We start from the raw sequence: 21,922 nt of genomic DNA, 5'->3' as shown, positions 1-21,922 counted from the left end.
TCTTTGGGCACCAGCATCATCAGCGTTCTATTTCAGACAGCCAAGAGTTGATGCATCTGACATCTGGCTTTCTTTCTACTCCAATTCCATTGCAGTCTTTATCAGCAAGGAGCGATTTCCTGTTTACATTTCAGATTTGAAGAGTAATGGAGTGGAAGAAGAGAGTACCTGTGGATTATGGTATCAAAAATGGTGAAATACAGCAATAAAAACATCATTGTAATGCTTGTAAAGCAATCCGATATGGTTTGGTGACCAATCACAGCGAGTTTTTGAGAATATGCTAAACTTTTCTGTTGGTGAAACTGCTGTTTTGCTGCTATTAGCTAGCGTTAGCCACTGTTAGCCAATATCTTGGAAGTGGATGCAACTTTGTTTGACTCTGATGCTTAGTGAAAAAAACTCATTTGATGTTCGAATCATACCTTACTTACATACTGTAAGAGGAAAAGTTTGACACTAGCTGGCAAAATGTTAGCTTACAACCAGCTGTCGTTGTTGTTCAGACTGCTAGCTCTACGGAGACGGTAGGGTCGCATGTCTAACCTGCTGATAACAAGTAATTGCAAAGCCAGTGTGGCTGTGTCTTTCTTTGGTGTAGGGGACTCCTTTGATGATGTAAAGATCTGTATGATGACACAATGACACAACCTGAAATGTCCCTGCATGCCCATGACTACTCTTCACCTCCACATTTTATAAATTACAAATCCTGTTTTAGGTATATTGCTAGATTTACTTTTTAACATTTTGATGTGCTGCCTTAGATATTTTGGACATGAAATAATTATTTCTGTAATGGAAAAATTGCCCTAATATGTGTAAAATCTAGATAGTCATATGTCTCTGTATTTCTTGTACGAATTTGCCATATTGCTTTTATTCTAGTGTGACTGAACCTTTAATTGCTGAACCATTTTACACATAGTGGTGAATCATTTCTGGGATGGGATTCTTTTTATATCCAAACATGTTACTGAGCTGTTGCCAAATAATCTAATTAACTGCGAGCTGTTCCCCCAGTTTTTAAAGCTTTCAGATCGTAACGTATTGAAAACATATGGATGGATTCAAATGTAAGAAAAGACTCAGATTTAACATTTGATATGTTTTCTTTTTACTAGGGTTTTATAGAATACCTGCATTATACTATTCAGGCTGCCAGTCATACTTTAGTGCTACCTTCAGCTTAGTTTAGTTTGAGCAGTGTGGCACCTTCTTTCTGTCCACAAACACACAGACCAAGAAAACTCTTCCTGCCTCATACGGAATTTATCAGCCCCCTCTGCCAGTTAAAAAAACAAATATGAATTTTTAACAAGCCCAGAAGGACGGAGTGCCTTAGAAAAGTCAATCTTCCAACAAAAGGGAAAAAGTGCAACACGCCAATCGTCGAGGTTGAGAAAAATATTAGTTATGACACAGTTTGTTCCATTAGTGAGCACAAAAGCTGTCAAAGCTCCATCGATATTCAGGTTAAAGTTTAATTTAAGATTTCCATTGGACTTAAATGTCACATGAGCCTTCAGTCTTTGCCAACTGGTCTTCATCACTGCGGTGTAGACATGATTCACCTTGACCCATATTGGGGGGGAAAAATCCATCGGCATGTTCACTAAATCGTGCCAGAGGAAATCCAGCAGAGCAATGAGAGAAATGTCATTGTGTCCTTCACAGCTTCATCAGCACAGACATTCCAGCATGTCTTTATGTAGCAATTTAAAACTAGCGTCTAGTGGTTACAGTCACTAGAATTATTTGAAACTCTTTGCTTTTTATAAAATAACTGATAAATAGTAATAATAATAATAATAAGTGGGGATAGGTTAATTGGTTAATCCAAATTGCCCATAGGTGTGAATGCGGGAGTGAATGTGAGTGTGAATGGTTGTCTGTCCCTGTGTGTTGGCCCTGCGACAGACTGGCGACCTGTCCAGGGTGTACCCCGCCTCTCGCCCTATGACAGCTGGGACAGGCTCCAGCGCCCCCCGTGACCCTGAAAAGGAGGAAGCGAATGGACGGATGGATAATAATAATAATAACTAGAAAAATTTGCATTTCCTGCGAAAATGCAGTGTGGATGCTTAAAGCTGAAGCTGTATGCAAAAAGTAGCTGAAAAAGCTGAAAAGTTGCAGAAATTGTAAAAACTTTGCAGAAGCAAAAGAAGTTTGCTAAAATGGAATAACTTAGCAGAACTGCAATATCTTAGAGGAAACATAATACTTGGCAGAAATACAATAGCATAGCAGAATTTAGCAGAAATATTGTAACTTACCAGAAACATGATAACTTCTCAAAAATACAAGAATTTAGCAGAAATAGTATAAGATAACAGAAAGAATATATTTAGCCAAAAATACTTAAACATTACAGAAACACTATGATTTAGAAAAATAGTACAACAGAGCAGAAATATTGTGATTTACCAGAGACACTGTGATGAACTATGAATATTGTAATTTTAAATTAAGACTATGTTTTAGCACAAATATTATAATTTGGCAGAAATACTATAATTTAGCAGAAATACTATATTAAGCACAAATCCTATAAAAAGCAGAAATGGTATGATTAAGCATAAATACTACATTTAGTAGAAATACTTTGTTTTAGCACAAATCCCATAAAAAGCAGAAATACTGTACTATGATTTAGTAGAAAGACTATAATTAATCAGAAATACTAAATTTAGCAGAAATACTATATTAAGCACAAATCTTATAAAAAGCAGAAATACTATATTAAGCACAAATCCTATAAAAGCAGAAATAGTATATTAAGCACAAATCTTATAAAATAGCAGAAATAGTGTGATTTAGCACAATAGTAATAAGTTAAACAGAAAAATTGGAAAAGCAAAATGGACAGCTGAAAAAATGCTGAACATGCTGAGGTTCCCTCAAATATACTTGTTAAATGACAAAAATCAGCAAAAAAATTTATGACTGCCACACAATTACAAATATGTACACATGAGGAAACACACATGCACAGAGAGACACACACACAAGATCCAATTCAGTCAACCAGTCTAAATATATTGAATTTGAATCTTACAATGGGATCATCCCATTAAAAGGCTTTCTCTCTCTCTCTCTCTCTCTCTGTCACACACACACACACACACACACACACACACACACACACACACACACACACACACACACACACACACAGGGAGAGAGAAGTAAGTTTCTAGGTCAGCCTGGGAGCTGGTGAATTTGAATCCACCAATCAGAGAGGCTGTGCACTTTTCCCCACCAAAACAGGTGCATCTGTTTACACACGCAGCAGCACAGAGAGACACAGGATTTTTGCAGTCTATTTCTCATAGTGACGACTCCCCTCAAACAAATGACCGTAATTTCCTAACCGTAGGGGCTAGAACGGTCATTCTTACACCGTTTTGTTCAGAAGAGATGGGGGAATCTTCAAGTGTTGACAATTTAATATTAAAATATGAATTTTTAGAGATATATGACATGGATGACTTGTTGACTTAGAAGCCACGAATTCCCCAATATGCAAATTTGAATGCCTGAGACCACATATGTGATTGGCTGGCTGGGAAGCCGTGCAGGCCCTGATTTGTGGATTTGAATTCCTCAGCCCTCAGATATGATTGGCTGGCTTAGAAGCCACGAAGGCCCCAATATGCAAATTTGAATGCCCCAGGACACTTATTTGATTGGCTGGGAAACTGTGCAGGCCCTGATTTGAAAATTTGAATGTCTCAGTCCTCACAGAGGATTGGCTGCCTGGGGACCTGGCAGAAATATATAGAAATACTATTATTAAGCATAAATACTACATTTAGTAGAAATACTATGTTTTAGCACAAATACTATAAAAAGAAGAAAAACTATAATTTAGCAGAAATACTATATTAAGCACAAATCCTATAAAAAGCAGAAATACTATAATTTAGAACAAATAGTATAAAAAGCAGAAATACTATAATTTAGCAGAAATACTATGTTAGGCACAAATCCTATAAAAAGCAGAAATACTATAATTTAGCAGAAATACTATGTTAGGCACAAATCCTATAAAAAGCAGAAATACTATAATTTAGCAGAAATACTATATTAGGCATAAATCCTATGAAAAGCAGAAATAGTATGATTTAGCAGAAATACTGTATTTAGCACAAGTACCGAAAAGTACCAGAAATACTATGATTTAGCAGAATAGTAATAACTTATTGAAACACAAATGCACAGAGGGACACACAAACACAGGCTCTAATCCAGTCAACCAGTCTAACTATGTTCAATTTAAATCCTACAATGACATGCTGCCAAATAAGGGCAGGGTCCTCTCTCTCCCACTAAACACACACACACACACACACACACACACACACACACACACACACACACACACACACACACAGGGAGAGAGGACTAAGTTTCTAGGTCAGCCTGGGAGCTGCTGAATTTGAATCCACCAATCAGAGAGGCTGTTTACGTTTTCCCGCCAAAACAGGTGCATCTTTTTACACACGCAGCACAGAGACATAGACCTGCTTCTTTCAGTTTATTTCACATAGTGAGGATTCCCCTCAAACAAATGACCATAATTTCCTAACCATAGGGGCTAGAGCGGTCATTCTTACACCGTTTTGTTCAGAAGAGATGGGGGAATCTTCAAGTGTTGACAATTTATCATTAAAATATGAATTTTTAGAGATATATGACATGGATGACTTGTTGACTTAGAAGCCACGAATTCCCCAATATGCAAATTTGAATACCTGGAGCCCACATACATGATTGGCTGGCTGGGAAGCTGTGCAGGCCCTGATTTGTGGATTTGAATTCCTCAGCCCTCAGATATGATTGGCTGGCTTAGAAGCCATGAAGGCCCTAATATGCAAATTTGAATGCCTCAGGACACATATATGATTGGCTGGGAAACCGTGCAGGCCCTGATTTGAAAATTTGAATGTCTAAGTCCTCACAGAGGATTGGCTGCCTGGGGACCTGGCAGAAATATATAGAAATACTATGATTAAGCATAAATACTACATTTAGTAGAAATACTATGTTTTAGCACAAATACTATAAAAAGCAGAAATACTATAATTTAGCAGAAATACTATATTAAGCACAAATCCTATAAAAAGCAGAAATACTATATTAGGTACAAATCCTATAAAAAGCAGAAATACTATATTAGGCACAAATCCTATAAAAAGCAGAAATACTATATTAGGCACAAATAGTATAAAAAGCAGAAATACTATAATTTAGCAGAAATACTATGTTTGGCACAAATCCTATAAAAATAATAAATACTATAATTTAGCAGAAATACTATATTAGGCACAAATCTTATGAAAAGCAGAAATAGTATCATTTAGCAGAATAGTAATAACTTACAAAATTACAAATATGGAGGCATATTGAAACACAAATGCACAGAGGGACACACAAACACAGGCTCTAATCCAGTCAACCAGTCTAACTATATTCAATTTAAATCCTACAATGACATGCTGCCAAATAAGGGCAGGGTCCTCTCTCTCCCACTAAACACACACACACACACACACACACACACACACACACAGAGGGAGAGAGCTGCCGAATTTAAATCCACCAATCAGAGTGGCTGTTTACGTTTTCCCGCCAAAACAGGTGCATCTTTTTACACACGCAGGACAGAGAGGCACAGGATTATTGCAGCCTATTTCTCATAGTGAGGACTCCCCTCAAACAAATGACCATAATTTCCTAACCGTAGGGGCTAGAGCGGTCATTCTTACACCGTTTTGTTCAGAAGAGATGGGGGAATCTTCCAGTGTTAACAATTTATCATTAAAATATGAATTATTAAAGATATTAGACTTCTAATGCACCATAACTGAGCAGAGCGAAGCAAAAACTGCCTTGACTTGCCCTCAAACAACGCTTTCTAACTCTAAATCTATTTGGAGTATCGATATCATTCTTTCACCGTAAGAGACAGCAGGCTTTGGTGAACAGTCAGAGAAATTTTCAGGTCTCTGTGGAAATCCAACAAAAAGTTATGACGAGAGAAAAAAGTGGTTCATTTCCACAGTTTGAAATCTGAAGAAATCTGAGCGAAGGACAAATTTCCTACCCTCAAACAAGTCCAACTCATTTCAGAACGGTAATAGGTGAGAAAGAAATTCTTGAATTGTGAGCGTCAGGGGTGTCTGAAGATATTCGGGGACAAGCCTCATGTCTTAACTTTGCTTTGTTAAGGAGATATGACGATTCGAATATGCCTCTCATTACAGAAATCCAGCGGTGATTTTGAACAAGCTCTCCATTCACTTTATATGGAGAGTTTTCTGACATTGTGTTGGTCTGAGGAGATTTGCGAAAATTCTATAAATCCCACAACAATGATAGTGACATTTCCTGAAAGCCAGCAAAAATACCTACGTTTTGATGTATAATTTGTGGAAGTTGAGTGAAAATTGAGCAAGTAGCAAACAGTTGTTCGGACATGAAGAGAAGACTGCAAAACCTTCAGTGACACACTGGAAGCCAAGAGCATAGCAACCATAACAACGCATGTATTTTGTGAAAAATCACAATTTTGCAACTCAAAACTTTAAGAGGCATAAAAGTAAAACAGTAGAAGATTTGAAAAAGCTGAATCATACCTGAATAGCCCAATAATTTGTGAACATTTTAAAATTTGAATGGTTGTTCTAGGTGAAAATATGAGGAAGTAGTTAAGTTTCAAAAACAAGCAAAATTTAGCAGAATTGCAGAAGTTTCCCATTCATTTCAATGGGACAAATTAAAGGAAAAAAGCTTAATATTTTAAAAAGTATAATAGTTAAAAATAGCAAAAATCGTAGCAGGAATTAGCAAAAATAGCAGAATAGTTTAAAATTTGAACGGTGAAAATCGGCTGAAAATTGTGGAAGTAGTTTAACGGCGAAAAGTGTACGGAAGCAACTAGAATAAAGTATAAAGAATAAAGAGAAACAGGAACTCAATAGTGTGGATGCTTAAAGCATCCACACAATAAAACCAAAACAAGAAGCATCAGTGATATTTGCTCTCATTATGTGCTTTAGATTTATGAATAAATAAAAAACACTGAAGCATCTTTAAAATATAAAATATCTTAAAATTGTGAATTGGCACTATAGAAATAAAACAGAACTGAAACGAATAGTTTTTCTTTGTTTGCGTTTAAGTTCTATCTACTTTAAAGCATAACATCCACATTATATGACAGACTATTCATCTCTTATTGATGCATTGATTTTATTTTGTGTTCAATTCAGAAAAATGTGATTGTCTTTACTCCTCAGTGCATCTGCTGTAGCTTTTCCTCCTGGACAGACTGACATAGTTTAATCTTTGATACGTATTGTTGGTCGTTTCCACGTAGCAATTTATATCACTGCATATGTTCTGCTTCGATGGATGAGCCACATCTCTGCGAGGACATTCAGCTCACCCGTAGGATTGACTGTTTAAAAAATTGATGTTCAAAGTTCCCGCAAAGCATATCAAGCCCTCTTTCTCTGTCTGGCTCTCTCTCACACACAAACACAAACATGGAAGTGTACATCTTTCTTCATTCCCAACCAACCTTATCTTGAAGTAGATGTGACAGGAGAGACGAGTAAAGGAGACAAGATGGTAAAAACCTTGGGATTCGATGTCAGGTACCATTACACAGAACTTTTCATTTAGCTGAAAGGACACGGTTGCATGCTGATTCCATTTTTGCTACTGTGGCTTTGCTTTTCTCTGAAGAACAAAATGAAGTTTTCTATCCAGAGCTTACTGAAGATTTGTCCACACACTGAAAATACAAATAATGACTTTCTTTATTAGTAAGTTTACTTTTTATACTGAGGTGTTGCTTCTGTGATGGCAAACAGTGAATTAAAATTCATAATTCATTTATGCTGCAGTGCTTGTGGTATCAGGTACAGTGTATAGGTTTACCTATAATAGACCACCATGAGTGAGAATCCTGTAGTGATTATTGATTTCCAGTCGGTGGGCATTTGTTCAAATATTAATTCAACAAGCATTTTTTTTAGTTGTGACCAAAACTAAAATGTCTGTCTTTCAAAACACAATGTAAATATGTCCTCATAGTCTAACCCGAACTTTTTTAAAGGACAGTGTCACGTAATAAATGAATTAAGCCTGTAACTGTGAGTATGACAGAAACTACAACCTCTGAAACCTATACAGACATGGTGGACAAGTGCACTGTCTACAAAAAACTCTGGGCAACTTTCGAACTGTATTTATTGCATAATTTGCCAAATGGTAAATGGACTGGCTCTTCTGTTGTGCTTTTCTATGCAAGACTCAAGGCACATTATCGATCATGTCTCATTCAGCCAGTCACACACACATTTTTTACATTTTAAGTGCTTTCTGTCAACATTCACGCACACATTTAAACTCCAACGAGCGCATAAGGAGTAACTGGGGGTTCAGTATTTTGCCCAAAGATACTTTGACATGCAGACTTGAGCAGCCAGGGATCAAACCACCAACTTTCCAATTAGTAGATGGCCATAGCTACGCCTTACATTGAAGCTTATGCACGAGTTCAGTGCGTATTAGTAAGGTGTGGCTGGTTTCACTCATGTGGCTGGATTCCTGTGTATTGTGTTCATTATACTCATCATATCATACTATTCAATATTTTCCCGCACTGCCAACTTTCATTCTGCCATCACCGCTTTGGCCCAATCACTTTCTGTCTCTATGAGCCAGTCAGCTGATGTCCTGTGCTCTTCTGTCATTCTGTGTTTCAGACTCTTATTTGTGCCACTTTCCTCCTACACCCCTCCACCTCATCCTGGTGAATTATACATCTTCCTCCAAGTCTCCACCAGCTTCACCTTTGCTACTACCACTGTCTAGACTTCTGGTGCTGTCCTGTTTCATACCACTGCTGGACTCCATTTGGCTACATAGCTTCACTGGAGCCTAATAAGTTAGTATAAATAAATTAAGTTGGCATAACTTGTATTTCTTAAATTGACAACACAGAATTTGGATGCTACATTAACATAAAGAGATTTTGTTTCACTCAAGAGATGACAACGAGCTTTCTGAAAGAGACAGAAACATCATGCAAAAGATTAAATGGGAGCTTTGCCAAAGTGCTCTTGACTTTTTGGTATAATCCATAATACCAAAAAGTATGAAGCAAGTTCACACATCCATGGATTTTTTAGCTTGTTTTTTTTAAATGTGACTTCTTACCTTGAAGCATCAAAGCTGTCATAGGAGCCCACAGTGTAGTGCCTGAAGAGCTTCCGTCTGTCAGCACGGTCTGCTCGGGAATCTGCCAATTTACAGCAGAACAAGATCAATACCCAAATACCATTCATAGCAGTTTACAAATCAGTGACAGCTGTTAGGAGAGTGGCACTTAAAATATGGCACAATAAGCCCTGCATCCTCTAAAACAACAGCAGAGCAGCAAATATGAACGTAGTCACCTGTATTTGGTTGGAATGTGTTCTTAAAAGAAACATCACACCATCTCGTTCAGTCACATATAAACATGTAAATACAACAAGATGACCCAAAAAAGTTAAATAAGCTCCTCTTCATGACAGTTTCATGCACTGATAGAGACACGGGGGTATGTCATAATACTCCAGAGAACAAGTGCAAAAAGCATAATCAGCATGGATTCAATGTTAAATTTGTGTAATTTGAGAAAAGTTTCTTTGTCAAGATTATTTGACTAGACTTTGATTACGTATTGACCTTTCTGTGAAACCTTGATATTAACTAATGGTTTTAACTTCTCTGACACAAATGCACCGACGCATTTCAAGTGAATCCAGAAGTATTTAGATTACATTACATAGTTTTAAACAGATGGGTTACCCCAACATGTTCCCACTCCCAAAGCATAACATTTTACGCTAGGTGACAAATCGTCGGTATATTACGCTTCCCGGCACCCAGCACGTCCCTATATTACGAGAAAAATGAGTGAACATGAAAACCTTTTGCAATGAATCCCGCTTTGATATCGCTTTGGAAAACACTATGTAACGTCATTAAAGTGCTGGTTAGGGTTAAGGATAATGTTAGGGTTAGGGCTGGAATTCATGGCCGTGTATTACCGTGGGAGCGTCATTCTACTGGATTTCATCCATAACCTGGCGCATAGCATAAGAACGCAGAAGGTCACCTTTCACCTCGGGACAAATCTTCACTATATTATGCCTCGGGAGTGAGAACAGGGTTGCCATACTAGAAAAATCCTTTAAAAATCCAATAATAACTGGCTATTGTTAAAAACAATCTGACTCAGGTTGGGAATATCTTCACCTTTAAAACAAAAAAATACTGCGAGGTCTATAATTTTCTGCACAACAACACAATGTTTGCAGTTTTGATCTATCAACTGAGCTACAAGTACAGAACTACACACTTTCACCTTTCATTAAATTGTGTAATTTACTTTTTAACCTCTGAAATTGCACTTCAAACAGTATAAAGACTGTAATTCCTAAGAGTTTGTAAAACCTCCTAATTTGGAAGTTTGATATTGATTACTTGATTTACAATCCACTGTATTTTTCTCCAACAAATTATAGATTTACTTTAATTCATTTTTTTTTAAATCACAAAAATGACTTGTGGGAAAATACAAGATTACAGAATACTGCTCTTACCATCACAAAGAATATTACCATATGGCCAGAGGGTGCCTCTCAGCAGCTGCAGGACTGTTTTGACAGGACTAACTGGGATATCTTTGAACATCAGGACTTGGAAATGTTCACAGACGGTGTCCTCTGCTATATAAAACACTGCATAGACACTGTTACAGCAGTCAAACGGATCCGGGCTTATCCCAACCAAAAGCCCTGGATGACCCGGGAGGTCAGGCAGCTGCTGAAGGAGAGGAACATTGCGTTCAGGTCTGGCAACAGGGATTACTACACCACAGCCCGATCCACCCTGAAGAGAGGCATCAGAGAGGCAAAGGGGGACTATAGGAGGAGGATCGAGGACCATTTGAAGAGTAATACCAGCCGGCAGGTGTGGCAAGGCATCCAGCACCTAACCAACTATAAGATCAATCTCGGAGCTGCGGACGGTGACCTGGAGCTGGCAGAGGAGCTGAATATCTTCTTTGCCCGCTTTGAGACCAGGGTACCGGAGGTATTGGAGCCACAGCAGCAACACGCCACCCATAGCAGCACCACCCTCACCCTGGAAGAGCACGAGGTGAGGCGCATGCTGCAGGCTGTTAACCCGAGGAAGGCGGCGGGTCCTGATGGTGTGCCAGGTCGAATATTGAGGGATTGTGCAGGACAGCTGGCTGGGATCTTCACCAGGATTTTCAACAAATCCCTCGCACAGGCGACTGTCCCACTCTGCCTGAAGTCCTCCACCATAGTCCCCTTGCCTAAGAAGCCCCACATCACCGGCCTGAATGACTACAGACCGGTGGCACTCACCCCAGTGGTAATGAAATGCTTTGAGAAGCTGGTCCGCAGACACATCACAGCAGCCCTGCCCCGCAGCCTGGATCCACACCAGTTTGCCTACAGAGCAAACCGATCCACGGAAGACGCTGTAGCCACAGCACTCCATGCTGCATTAACTCACCTGGAAGAGCATGGTAGCTATGTGCGGATGCTCTTCATGGATTACTGCTCAGCTTTTAACACCATCCTTCCACACAAACTGGTGGCCAAGCTACAAGACCTGGGGCTTCCATACAGCACCTGCATGTGGATCAATAGCTTCCTCTCGGGCCGTAGACAGAGAGTCAGAGTTGGCCATCACACATCCTCAGCCCTGAGTCTCAGCACTGGCTCACCCCAGGGCTGTGTGCTCAGTCCACTGCTCTACTCTCTCTACACACACGACTGCACTCCTCGCCACCACAGCAACATCTTTGTGAAATTTGCAGATGACACCACAGTGGTGGGGCTCATTTCCAAGGGAGACGAGTCTACGTACAGAGACGAGGTGGAGCAGCTGACGTCATGGTGTAAGGCCAATAACCTCCTCCTCAACACTTCAAAAACCAAAGAACTCATAATAGACTTCAGAAGGAAAAAGGCAGAGATCCAACCACTATTCATAAATGGGGACTGTGTAGAAAGGGTGGCAAGCTTCCGCTTCCTGGGAGTCAATATAGAGGAGAACCTTTCCTGGAGTGTGAACACCTCCGAGCTGCTGAAAAAGGCCCAACAGAGACTGTACTTCCTGAGAATTCTCAGGAGGAATAACATCACACAGAGACTGCTGGTGTCCTTCTACAGAGCCACCATTGAGAGTGTTCTAACTTACTGCATATGCATCTGGTACACTAGCTGCACAGGGGCTCAGAGGAAAGCACTCCAAGGGATCATTAACACCGCCCAAAAGATCACTGGCTGCCCTCTCCCCACACTGGAAGTTCTACACAACGCCCACTGTTTTAAAAAGGCCCAAAACATCATAAAAGACACCTCACATCCTGGCCACTCCCTGTTCGAACTGTTGCCCTCAGGCAGACGGTACAGGGCAATCAGAGCAAGGACTAATAGACTCAAACACAGCTGTTATCCAACTGCAATAACACATCTGAATACTACAAAAAAATGTCCATCACGCCACTCTTGTGTTAATCTATGCACGGTCTGAAGCATGTGTGTGGGAATGTATGTGAATGTTTTACTGTTATATCTTATTAGTATTTTAAGTATTCTATCTATTTTATTTATTGAATTTTATTGTTTTATTTATATTTTGATATTGCTAGGGATGATGCAATGATCGGGGACCATTCTTAATTTCGTTGTTCTCATGACAATGACAATAAAGTTTCTGATTCTGATTCTGATTTTCATTAAGGTGACAGTAAGATTTAAGAGTAAACAATTCCAGTTGGTAATAGATTATAGAAAATAGTCAGCGATGGCTGATCAACTATGCTCCTTCTTGCTAGTAGATACACTATCATAATTCACAGGGTCACAGGAGGTCTCTGTATGTTGAATATACGTATATAACACCACAAATACAATAAGCAAGCAGTATTCATAAGAAAGAGGCAAATCAGTTAAAATCCCAGCTATCCCAGGGTACACCTGGGACAGGTCGCCAGTCTGTTACAGGGCTAATGCAGAGAGACAGGTATTTGCATTCACGTTCACATCTATGGGCATTTTAGAATCAGGAATTACCCTGACCCCACTAACTGCATGTCTTTGGACTGTAGGAGGAAGCCAGAGTACTTGGAGAAAATCCACGCAGACAAAGGGAGAACATGCAGAGTCCACACAGAAGGGTACAGACCAGATGGTGGAGTTGTGGAGACCTTTCTGTGAGGAAACAGTGCTAACCACCGTGCCACTTTATGTATTTAGCTTAATTGGTCCTGTATATCTGTCTATCAAACTGTGAAGTGAGGATCTCTGACCAAATATTGCACTGTAGGTCTGTCCAGAAAGTCTGTACTCAGATATTAATTGATGCTAACAAATGATATCAATTTAAGATACTTGGTAACAACATCAATACCAACAGTGGCATGTTGGTTCCTTTCAGCTGGCATACAACTTCACACAGCACATGCAGACAGACTCTCGTCTCCTCACTAGCAGATGAAGTAGTTAATGTTCATACGACTCAACAACACTTTAGGTGGAATCTCAGTTCAGTAAAGCTCCCATTTCAAAAACACTGAAGTATTAACCAGCTATCACACATGCTAACCTGGCCAGCGTGCACGTGAACACCATTTAACTACTAGCAATTACCCGACAGCCACATCAGCCAGCTGTTATCATTAACGTAGTAGCTTGGACCTTAGTGAGATAAAAGCAGAGTAATTATTGCAGGCTGAACACATCCTGCATTTAATGCTGAGACATGAGCCACAATTACTGCATGGAAACATGGAGACCTGGGTGTGTTGCTGGCTGTACAGCTTTACCTGAACTGTGCATAGAGTCCAGAGTGTGGAGAACGTTCAAGCAAATAAAGAGTAAAATACAGAGGACAGCCAGAGAAGAGAGTTTTAGTCCTGATGACGAGGGTTGGCTGTGAGTGATGGATGAAAGAGAGTAAAGGTAAACGGACTGGTCCTCATATAGCGCTTTTCTACTCTGAGCAGTCGAAGCGCTTTATACAAATAATTCATTCACCCAATCACACCATTCACACAAGCACTGTTTTCTAAACTGTTAAGTGCTTACTGTCTAACATTCATACGGCTGCATCGGAGAGTAACATGGAGTATCTTGCCCAAGGATATTTGCCATGCAGACTGGTGGAGCCTGGCATCGAACCACCAACCTTCCGGTTAGTAGCTCTACCACCTGAGCTACAGCTATACATGTAGCTGCCATCACCAGTGTGTGAATGGGTGGATGACTGGATGTGTAAAGCGCTTTGGAGTCCTTAGGGACTAGTAAAGCGCTATATAAATACAGGCCATTTACAGCCACCCCCAGAGTCTGCAGGGAGATGTGGACAAGATGTTAAACTTTGTTTTTTCTACTAATAATTTGTGTTTCTTGTTTTGTTGTAGCTGTGAATTTAGCTTTAAAATGCAGGAAGTGACTGGTTTAATTTTTCACTGCTAGTACTGTTTTCACATCTTCTTTAATGTAACATAACTAATACCACAATTTATCCAAAGTAATTCTTTTAAAAACTTTTTTCATAATTTACAATAATTAAGTTACTAATCTTAAACATGTATTATATTAAATCAAACCTATAACTGGAACAAATTGTTGACACTTAACAAGTTAAGTTATTTGAATATGACTTCTTCACTATTGCTTTTCTTGGTGTTAGGACAGGGATAGGGTCAAAATTGCACACTCAGTCAATTAGTTAATGAACACACATCTAAACTATACTACACATTTTGCACATTTTGCATCTTGCACATGTCTTTGTCATGTCTCGTCTATAATATCCTGAAAATAACTTGAACCTGGTATTCAATATCACTGCACAACCCACTTTGCATTGTCTCTGTCCTGTCTTTGTTTATCGTACAGTTAGTATTGTATAGTTAGTAATTAGTACCTTTTTATCCCTTATTTTTAACAACATTTAGCGTGTTATTTATTTGTAATTTCTAGTTTTATATCTCTTGGAGATATATCTTTTATATACTTATATATGCACGAAGGGGGACTTGGGGTGAAACAGCATTTCAGTACACTGTACACTATGTATACTGCTGTATTGACAATAAAGCTCTTGAATCTTGAAAATCAAAAGGCCTCTGCAAAGCCAGAACATCTTACTATTCATCACTGATTGAAGAAAATAAGAACAACCCCAGGTTTCTCTTCAGCACTGTAGCCAGGCTGACAAACAGTCAGAGCTCTGTTGAGCCAACAATCCCTTTAACGTTAACTAGTAATGACTTCATGAACTTCTTCACAAATAAAATTTTAGAGAAAAATAATCATCCCACAGATGTAATATTATCTACAGCTACTCTTAGTACCATTGATGTTCATTTAGACTCTTTTTCTCCAATTGATCTTTCTGAGTTAACTTCAATAATTACTTCCTCCAAACTATCAACGTGTCTTTTAGACCCCATTCCTACAAAACTGCTCAAAGAAGTCCTGCCATTAATTAATTCTTCGATCTTAAATATGACCAATCCATCTCTAATGATCGGCTATGTACCACAGGCCTTCAAGCTAGCTGTAGTTAAACCTTTACTCAAAAAGCATCTCTAGACCCCGCAGTCTTAGCTAATTATAGGCCAATCTCCAACCTTCCTTTCATATCAAACATCCTTGAAAGAGTAGTTGTCAAACAGCTAACAGATCATCTGCAGAGGTTTATTTGAAGAGTTTCAGTCAGGTTTCAGAGCTCATCACAGCACAGAAACAGCTTTAGTGAAGGTTACAAATGATCTTCTTATGGCCTCTGACAGTGGACTCATCTCTGTGCTTGTCCTGCTAGACCTTAGTGCAGCGTTCGATACTGTCGACCATAATATCCTATTAGAGCGATTAGAACATGCTGTAGGTATTACAGGTACTGCACTGCAGTGGTTTGTATCATATCTATCTAATAGACTCCAGTTTGTGCATGTAAATGGAGAGTCCTCTTCACACACTGAGGTTAATTATGGAGTTCCACAGGGTTCAGTGCTAGGACCAATTCTGTTTACATTATACATGCTTCCCTTAGGCAGCATCATTAGAAGACATAGCATACATTTACACTGCTATGCAGATGACACCCAGCTCTATCTGTCCATGAAGCCAGATAACACACACCAATGAGTTAAACTGCAGGAATATCTTAAAGACATAAAGACCTGGATGGCCGCTAACTTTCTGCTTCTTAATTATTTCTTCCATTTGCACAACATCTCAAAAAATTCGAAATATCCTGTCTCAGAGTGACGCTGAAAAACTAGTTCATGCATTTATTACTTCAAGGCTGGACGACTGTAATTCATTATTATCAGGATGTCCTAAAAACTCCCTGAAAAGCTTTCAGTTGACCCAAAATGCTTCTGTGAGAATGCTGACAGGGGACAGAAAGAGAGCAGATTTCTCCTTATAATGGCTCCGGCTTCACTGGTTACATCCAGTAGCAAATTTAAAATCCTTCTCCTCACATACAAGGTCTTGAATATTCAGGGACCATCTCATCTTGAAGACCTTATTGTATCATATCACCGTTCCTAGGCTATTTAAAAGTAGTATGGGAGGCTTCAGCTTTCAGGCCCCTCTTCTCTGAAACCAGCTCCCAGCTTAAATTCAGGAGACAGATACTCTCTCTACTTTTAAGATTAGGCTTAAGACTTTCCTTTGTAATAAAGCATATAGTTAGGGCTGGATCAGGTGACCCTGAATCCTCCCTTAGTTACAACAAGACTTCTAGGAGCTTTCCATGATGCACTGAATGTTTCTCCTTCTCCCACCTTTATCCTCTCTCATGTGTTAAGTCACCACTCTGCATTCAATTATGAGATATTATTAATCTCTGGTTCTCTTCCACAGCGTGTCTCTTGTACCGTCTCTCTCCGCTCACCCCCACCTGGTCAGGGCAGATGGCCGCCTTTTCCTAAGCCTGGAGGTTTCTTCCCTTTTACAAAAGGTGCTTGTTCAAAGTAGGCCGTTTGATTGCTGGGGTTTCTCTGTATTATTGTGATTCTTTGCCTTACAATATTAAGCACCTTGAGGTAACTGTTGTTGTGTTTTGGTGCTATATAAATAAAAGTAAACTGAATTGAGTTGAATCAAAATTGCACATTAGTATTTTCCCAGGTTTGACATTCTAGTATCTTGTTTCTTACTACAGGGGTGGGCAGCAACATTAATATTTCCTGGTAAAGTGCTGCCCTGCGGTGGTGAAAGTTTCGAATGCATATTTGAAGAGGATAATTGCCATAAATGTACCACGTATCATAAAAAGGTTCATGTTACCTTGTTATTTTTAAATCCACTTAATCTTGTAGAAGTCGATGAGAAATTAACTGAATATAGTTCAGGTGTCTGAATAAGTACTTTAGATAGTAATAAAAATATGAAAATTATGACAACTTTAAGTTCTTTAAGGCCTTTAAGTTCACTTAACTATATGAAGGCAGCAAGCTTTCTTAACTTTTCAAGTTCAGTTAACATTTTTTTGTTTGCAATACATAAGAACTAAAAGCAGTGCACAGCAGGCAGCACATACAGTTTAAAAAATATATTTTCTGGAGTTCCAGAGGGTGGCAATATTGGCTAATACATGCACTAATATAAGAGCTGACCGGTAAATGTAGAAATTCAAAAGCAGTGTGTTACATAGTGGAGGCACAGAAGATAAAACAGGAAACATTTTATCGAATGCTATCATTAAGAAACACAAACCTTAAGCTGTAAGAAATCCTGTTAGAAATGCTTTCTCTGTCAGGTCTATTACCCATATTCACACTTGTGGAAGGTGTGCATTAGCCTCCACACTCTACTTTAGTGGACTTTAGAAAATGGTGTTGAAAAAGAGCTTTAAAAGAGCTTGATTTAAAAAAGAAGTATTGTGGACACAGGCTTGAGTAAAGCTGTCTTACTCTCTCAGCAGCGTCTCCTCCCCCTTCTCTCTCTCTCTCTTTCCTTCCTTCACACACTCTCTCTCACACCAGCTGTCACACTTTCACAGAAACTCCATCTCCTCTGATCCGGCTTAGATCTTGTCATTTTTACAGGAACACCCCACCCCCCTCCCCCACAGACTTTATGTCCACATTGTCAAATTGGAAGAGGGAAAATGTGGCTTGAAGTAGGTGATTGGCTGATAAGAGATTAACAGTGTTTATACAGAAAAGAAAGAGGACGATCAATAAAGCAGAGTTAAGAAAAAAAATCATGGAGGAAAGCAGAGAAAGAGGGAGGAGCAAATCTACAACATAGTCACACTCCATAGCAACTGCTGTGTGACTCGGGCCAGCTGGTTTCTATGGCCACAGATCAAGAGATGGTGTGTGTGTGTGTGTGTGTGTGTGTGTGTATTAATGCGTGCTTGTGCATTACCATTAAGAACAGAAAACATCTTTTTCCTTGACTACATTTATATTGTTTTTCCATAAGCTGTTTTTGCAAATGTTTTCTTTTTCTTAACCTAGTCTGTGAGGTAGGAATGTGAAAATGAGACGGGGGAATTGGCACATTTATCCAAAGAGACTCAGCACAGCTTTATTTGGTGACAGCATCATTACCTACACTGTGACATGGAATTACAGGGGAAGTCCCTGTTTTAAGCTGTCGACTTAAAGAGTTTGCTTTCTCTCAGATTATGTGATTTGATTTGTGTTTTTATATAATCACCATCATCCATCTGGCACTTCTTGCACATCCTGTGACTGTGTATTGTCGTCTTTAGTGCACTTAAGCAAAAACCCTTGCAAGCGCTCAAACGCAGGAGCTGGGAGTTTACCTGGACATGAAAAAAGGAGCGCACCTGATTTTAAAATAAAGCCCGGTTGTGAATGACTCTGCACTCTATTTCAGGTCTTTTAATTGTATTGCATGTTTCCAGAGGCCCGTAAACTTGTCAGACTGTTACTAAATACAAAGCAGACAAATATTTAAGACTCAGAGCTCTTAGAGTTTTTAAAACATGCTTGAAAAGATGACAGAATGATCTCTTCAGGGAGGTTTTTCCAAAGTTATCATTTACCAGTTTGCCAGTTACCCATTTAGTTCATTCATTTGTGCAGATGTTTTCAGGGGTCTGTAATCCAGAAAATACTGCAAGTTGTTGAGGTTTAACAGTTTCCCAACAAAACTTAAAGTGTGCTGAAATCTAATATCTGCTAATTAATACTAGAATTTCACTCACCACCTCTACCACTGTAACTATGATTTAGCATGTAGGCTTCAGGTTTGGTGTGCTGGCACAGTTAAGTGTTTGATGTCTGACTTCGTCCTTGCCAACTTCAGTCGATGAACTGGACCCATTTACCGTGTTGGTGGTGTTTGGGGCGATTTTAAATGGAGCTGACAAATTTTATGACTTGCTGAGTCATTCAGAGGTTTGAGCTTCAGTTTGGTTGGAATTGTAACATTTTATTAGTCTGATACCTAAAAAGCAAAGCAACAAAACAACAACATAATAGCAACCAGTTGAGTGTCGTCACAGAGGATAGATGGAGAAAGATTACATTCTCATTTCAACCCTCATATATTCAAAACAAAATACTGCAGCCAGTTTTTTACGTATTTGTCAGATTTAAATGTTTCAGATCATCAAAAAAATGTTATATTAGACAAAGATTGACCAAAACAAATACAAAATTATGATTTCATATACTGGTGACCCCTTTAATTATGCCACACTATTAGTGTTAGTAAGGCTTTATGGAATGTATAAATACAGATACATTTATCCATCTGTTACTGTTACACTATGTGTTGCTATCACTGATACTACATCACTGCTAGTAATAATCATAATCAGAACAGTATAGCTGTATTTATAAATGGCACCCAAAGTAATAAATTAAAATATAAATGATGAATTAAGCACTTTCTAATGCCTTAATAATGCGTAATAGTGTGACATTATTATAAAGTGCTACCAATTTATTAAGAGAAAAAAATGTATCCAAACCTAACTGGCCTTATGTGAAAAAGGAGTTACTTTGGACTTTTGGGAAAGCTGAGCTCCGTTTCACTACCTGTACTCGTGTCTCATCATTGTCAGACCTGTTATGTCAAGAAATCACTTAAATAAAAGCTGTGTGACAAAATGAAGGAGGCTGAAAGGTCTCAAAAGCAACACTTCATACAACAATCTAAAAAAATCATCTGAGAAACAAAGACACCAGACAATATTCCTAAATGGAGAAAACTTGGAACAGTGGTGAACTTTCCCACGAGTTGCCTGTCCACTAAAATAAGTCCAAGAGCAACTTATCCAAGAAGAACATCTAATAAGAAAGAGACTGGGCATGAATTGAATGCATGGGAGAGTTCAACAGCTGCTGAGCAAAAAGGTCACTGAAGCTTGTCTCACATTTGTCAAAACAAACATTTTGCCGATCATCAAGACAAAAAAATGACAAAATGGCAGCAGATGTCACTCTTGGACAATAATGTGTTAAAAGAAAACAGTTAAATTAACCAGCATTCTTCAGTTAATCTGACTTAATCGCTCGATGTGTTGTTTTACAATTTGGTTCAAAATTCCCTTTAACTTTCTTAAACCTAGAAAGTCTAACTTAAGTATTTCAGAAAACATGTTGGGGGATGAGAAAGAACATCATGTATGGGTAGAACTTCACTTATTCCAATTCAGTTTCTAATGGCACAAAGTTCAACTCATAACTATGACAAATTCTGGATATGATGTGAACAAAAACACCTGAAAGCTCAGTTTGAGTTTGGTGTCATTGGAGTTTTCTACAGTACCGCTGAGAGAGCTGGGGCTACAGTCATCGTTACTCTACAAGTAAAACTTTGGAAAATGATAAACAAAAACATTTTTGGGGAAAATACTGTCTACCTTTTCTTTCTCCCCTAGATATATTGTATATGTCATTTTGTTGTTATACGTTTTTTTCATTCAAAAAAAAGTTCTTTGCCCTCGTAAACATGAAGCAATCTTTTTGAGTAAAATGTAACTTAAGTATAAAGAAAACGAAAGGTTTATTTACTCAAATCATCATTACAGCTACAGAAAAGATTTCGATGTCAGTAGATTGTGGTCGAGTTCTGCTTTCTTACCCGTCCCAGTTCAAGTACATAATACTAGCTACCAAGGCTGCTGTAGGACAAACATCTCAAGATCTCTGTCTAAATAAATAAATAAACCTGGGTAAATTCCCAGATGATTAAACATGCAACTATTTTGCTGGTAGTAACTGAAATAAGTTAAGAAAATCAACAGCCTATGTATGCAAGATAATTCATAATTTTATTGGGGGGATTATATTGGTTGGGTCCGATTATTGGGGCGGGCACAACCCCCTAACCACCCTGGAAATTACGCCCCTGCTGAAATGAGATGTCGGTAACACTGCTGGTTTTGCAGTTAGCTCTTGTTAGCCTGTATTGGTGAAGCTGTCTTCGAGGTCGGTGATACTTTGTTGGACTGACAGTTGGTAATTTTTAGGACTCTCAAGCCTAACATTAGCTGTTGTATATGAAGTGATCACCTCTACAAAAGCAGAATTTTCGACAGTTTGCTGTTTTGGAGCATTGAGGAGGAAAGAGAGGAAAGTAATTGTTGCTCCCCATCAGTCTATCTGGGAAGGGCCATTTCCAAAGAAGTCCAAACATTTTGAAGTTCATCATTCTAGAGTGAGAAAGATTATTCACAAGTGGAAAACATTTAAAATAGTGCACATCCCAGCAAATTAATCCAAAATCAGCTGTGCAATGCTTAGAGAAATTGCAAAAATCTCAGCAGCTACATGTTACACTGTACAAGCCTCAGTTAGCATGTTAAATGT

General features: G+C 38.8%; 1 protein-coding gene across 1 annotated transcript in view; it reads right to left on the bottom strand.

The window, feature by feature from the left end:
- Positions 1-21,922, bottom strand: part of shank2b (SH3 and multiple ankyrin repeat domains 2b) — a 222,288-nt gene that overhangs the window by 85,563 nt on the left and 114,803 nt on the right. Inside the window, exon 13 of the mRNA XM_085358502.1 lies at positions 9,235-9,316. Within this exon, the coding sequence (XP_085214628.1) occupies positions 9,235-9,316 (82 nt within the window). The remainder of the gene's footprint in view (positions 1-9,234; positions 9,317-21,922) is intronic.

Source organism: Diplotaxodon limnothrissa, linkage group LG1 (genome assembly GCF_057381915.1).
Source record: "Diplotaxodon limnothrissa isolate DT_005_m linkage group LG1, D_limnothrissa_male_GT1.1, whole genome shotgun sequence".
Lineage (NCBI taxonomy): Eukaryota > Metazoa > Chordata > Actinopteri > Cichliformes > Cichlidae > Diplotaxodon > Diplotaxodon limnothrissa.
This window is presented reverse-complemented; position numbering and strand designations above follow the sequence as displayed.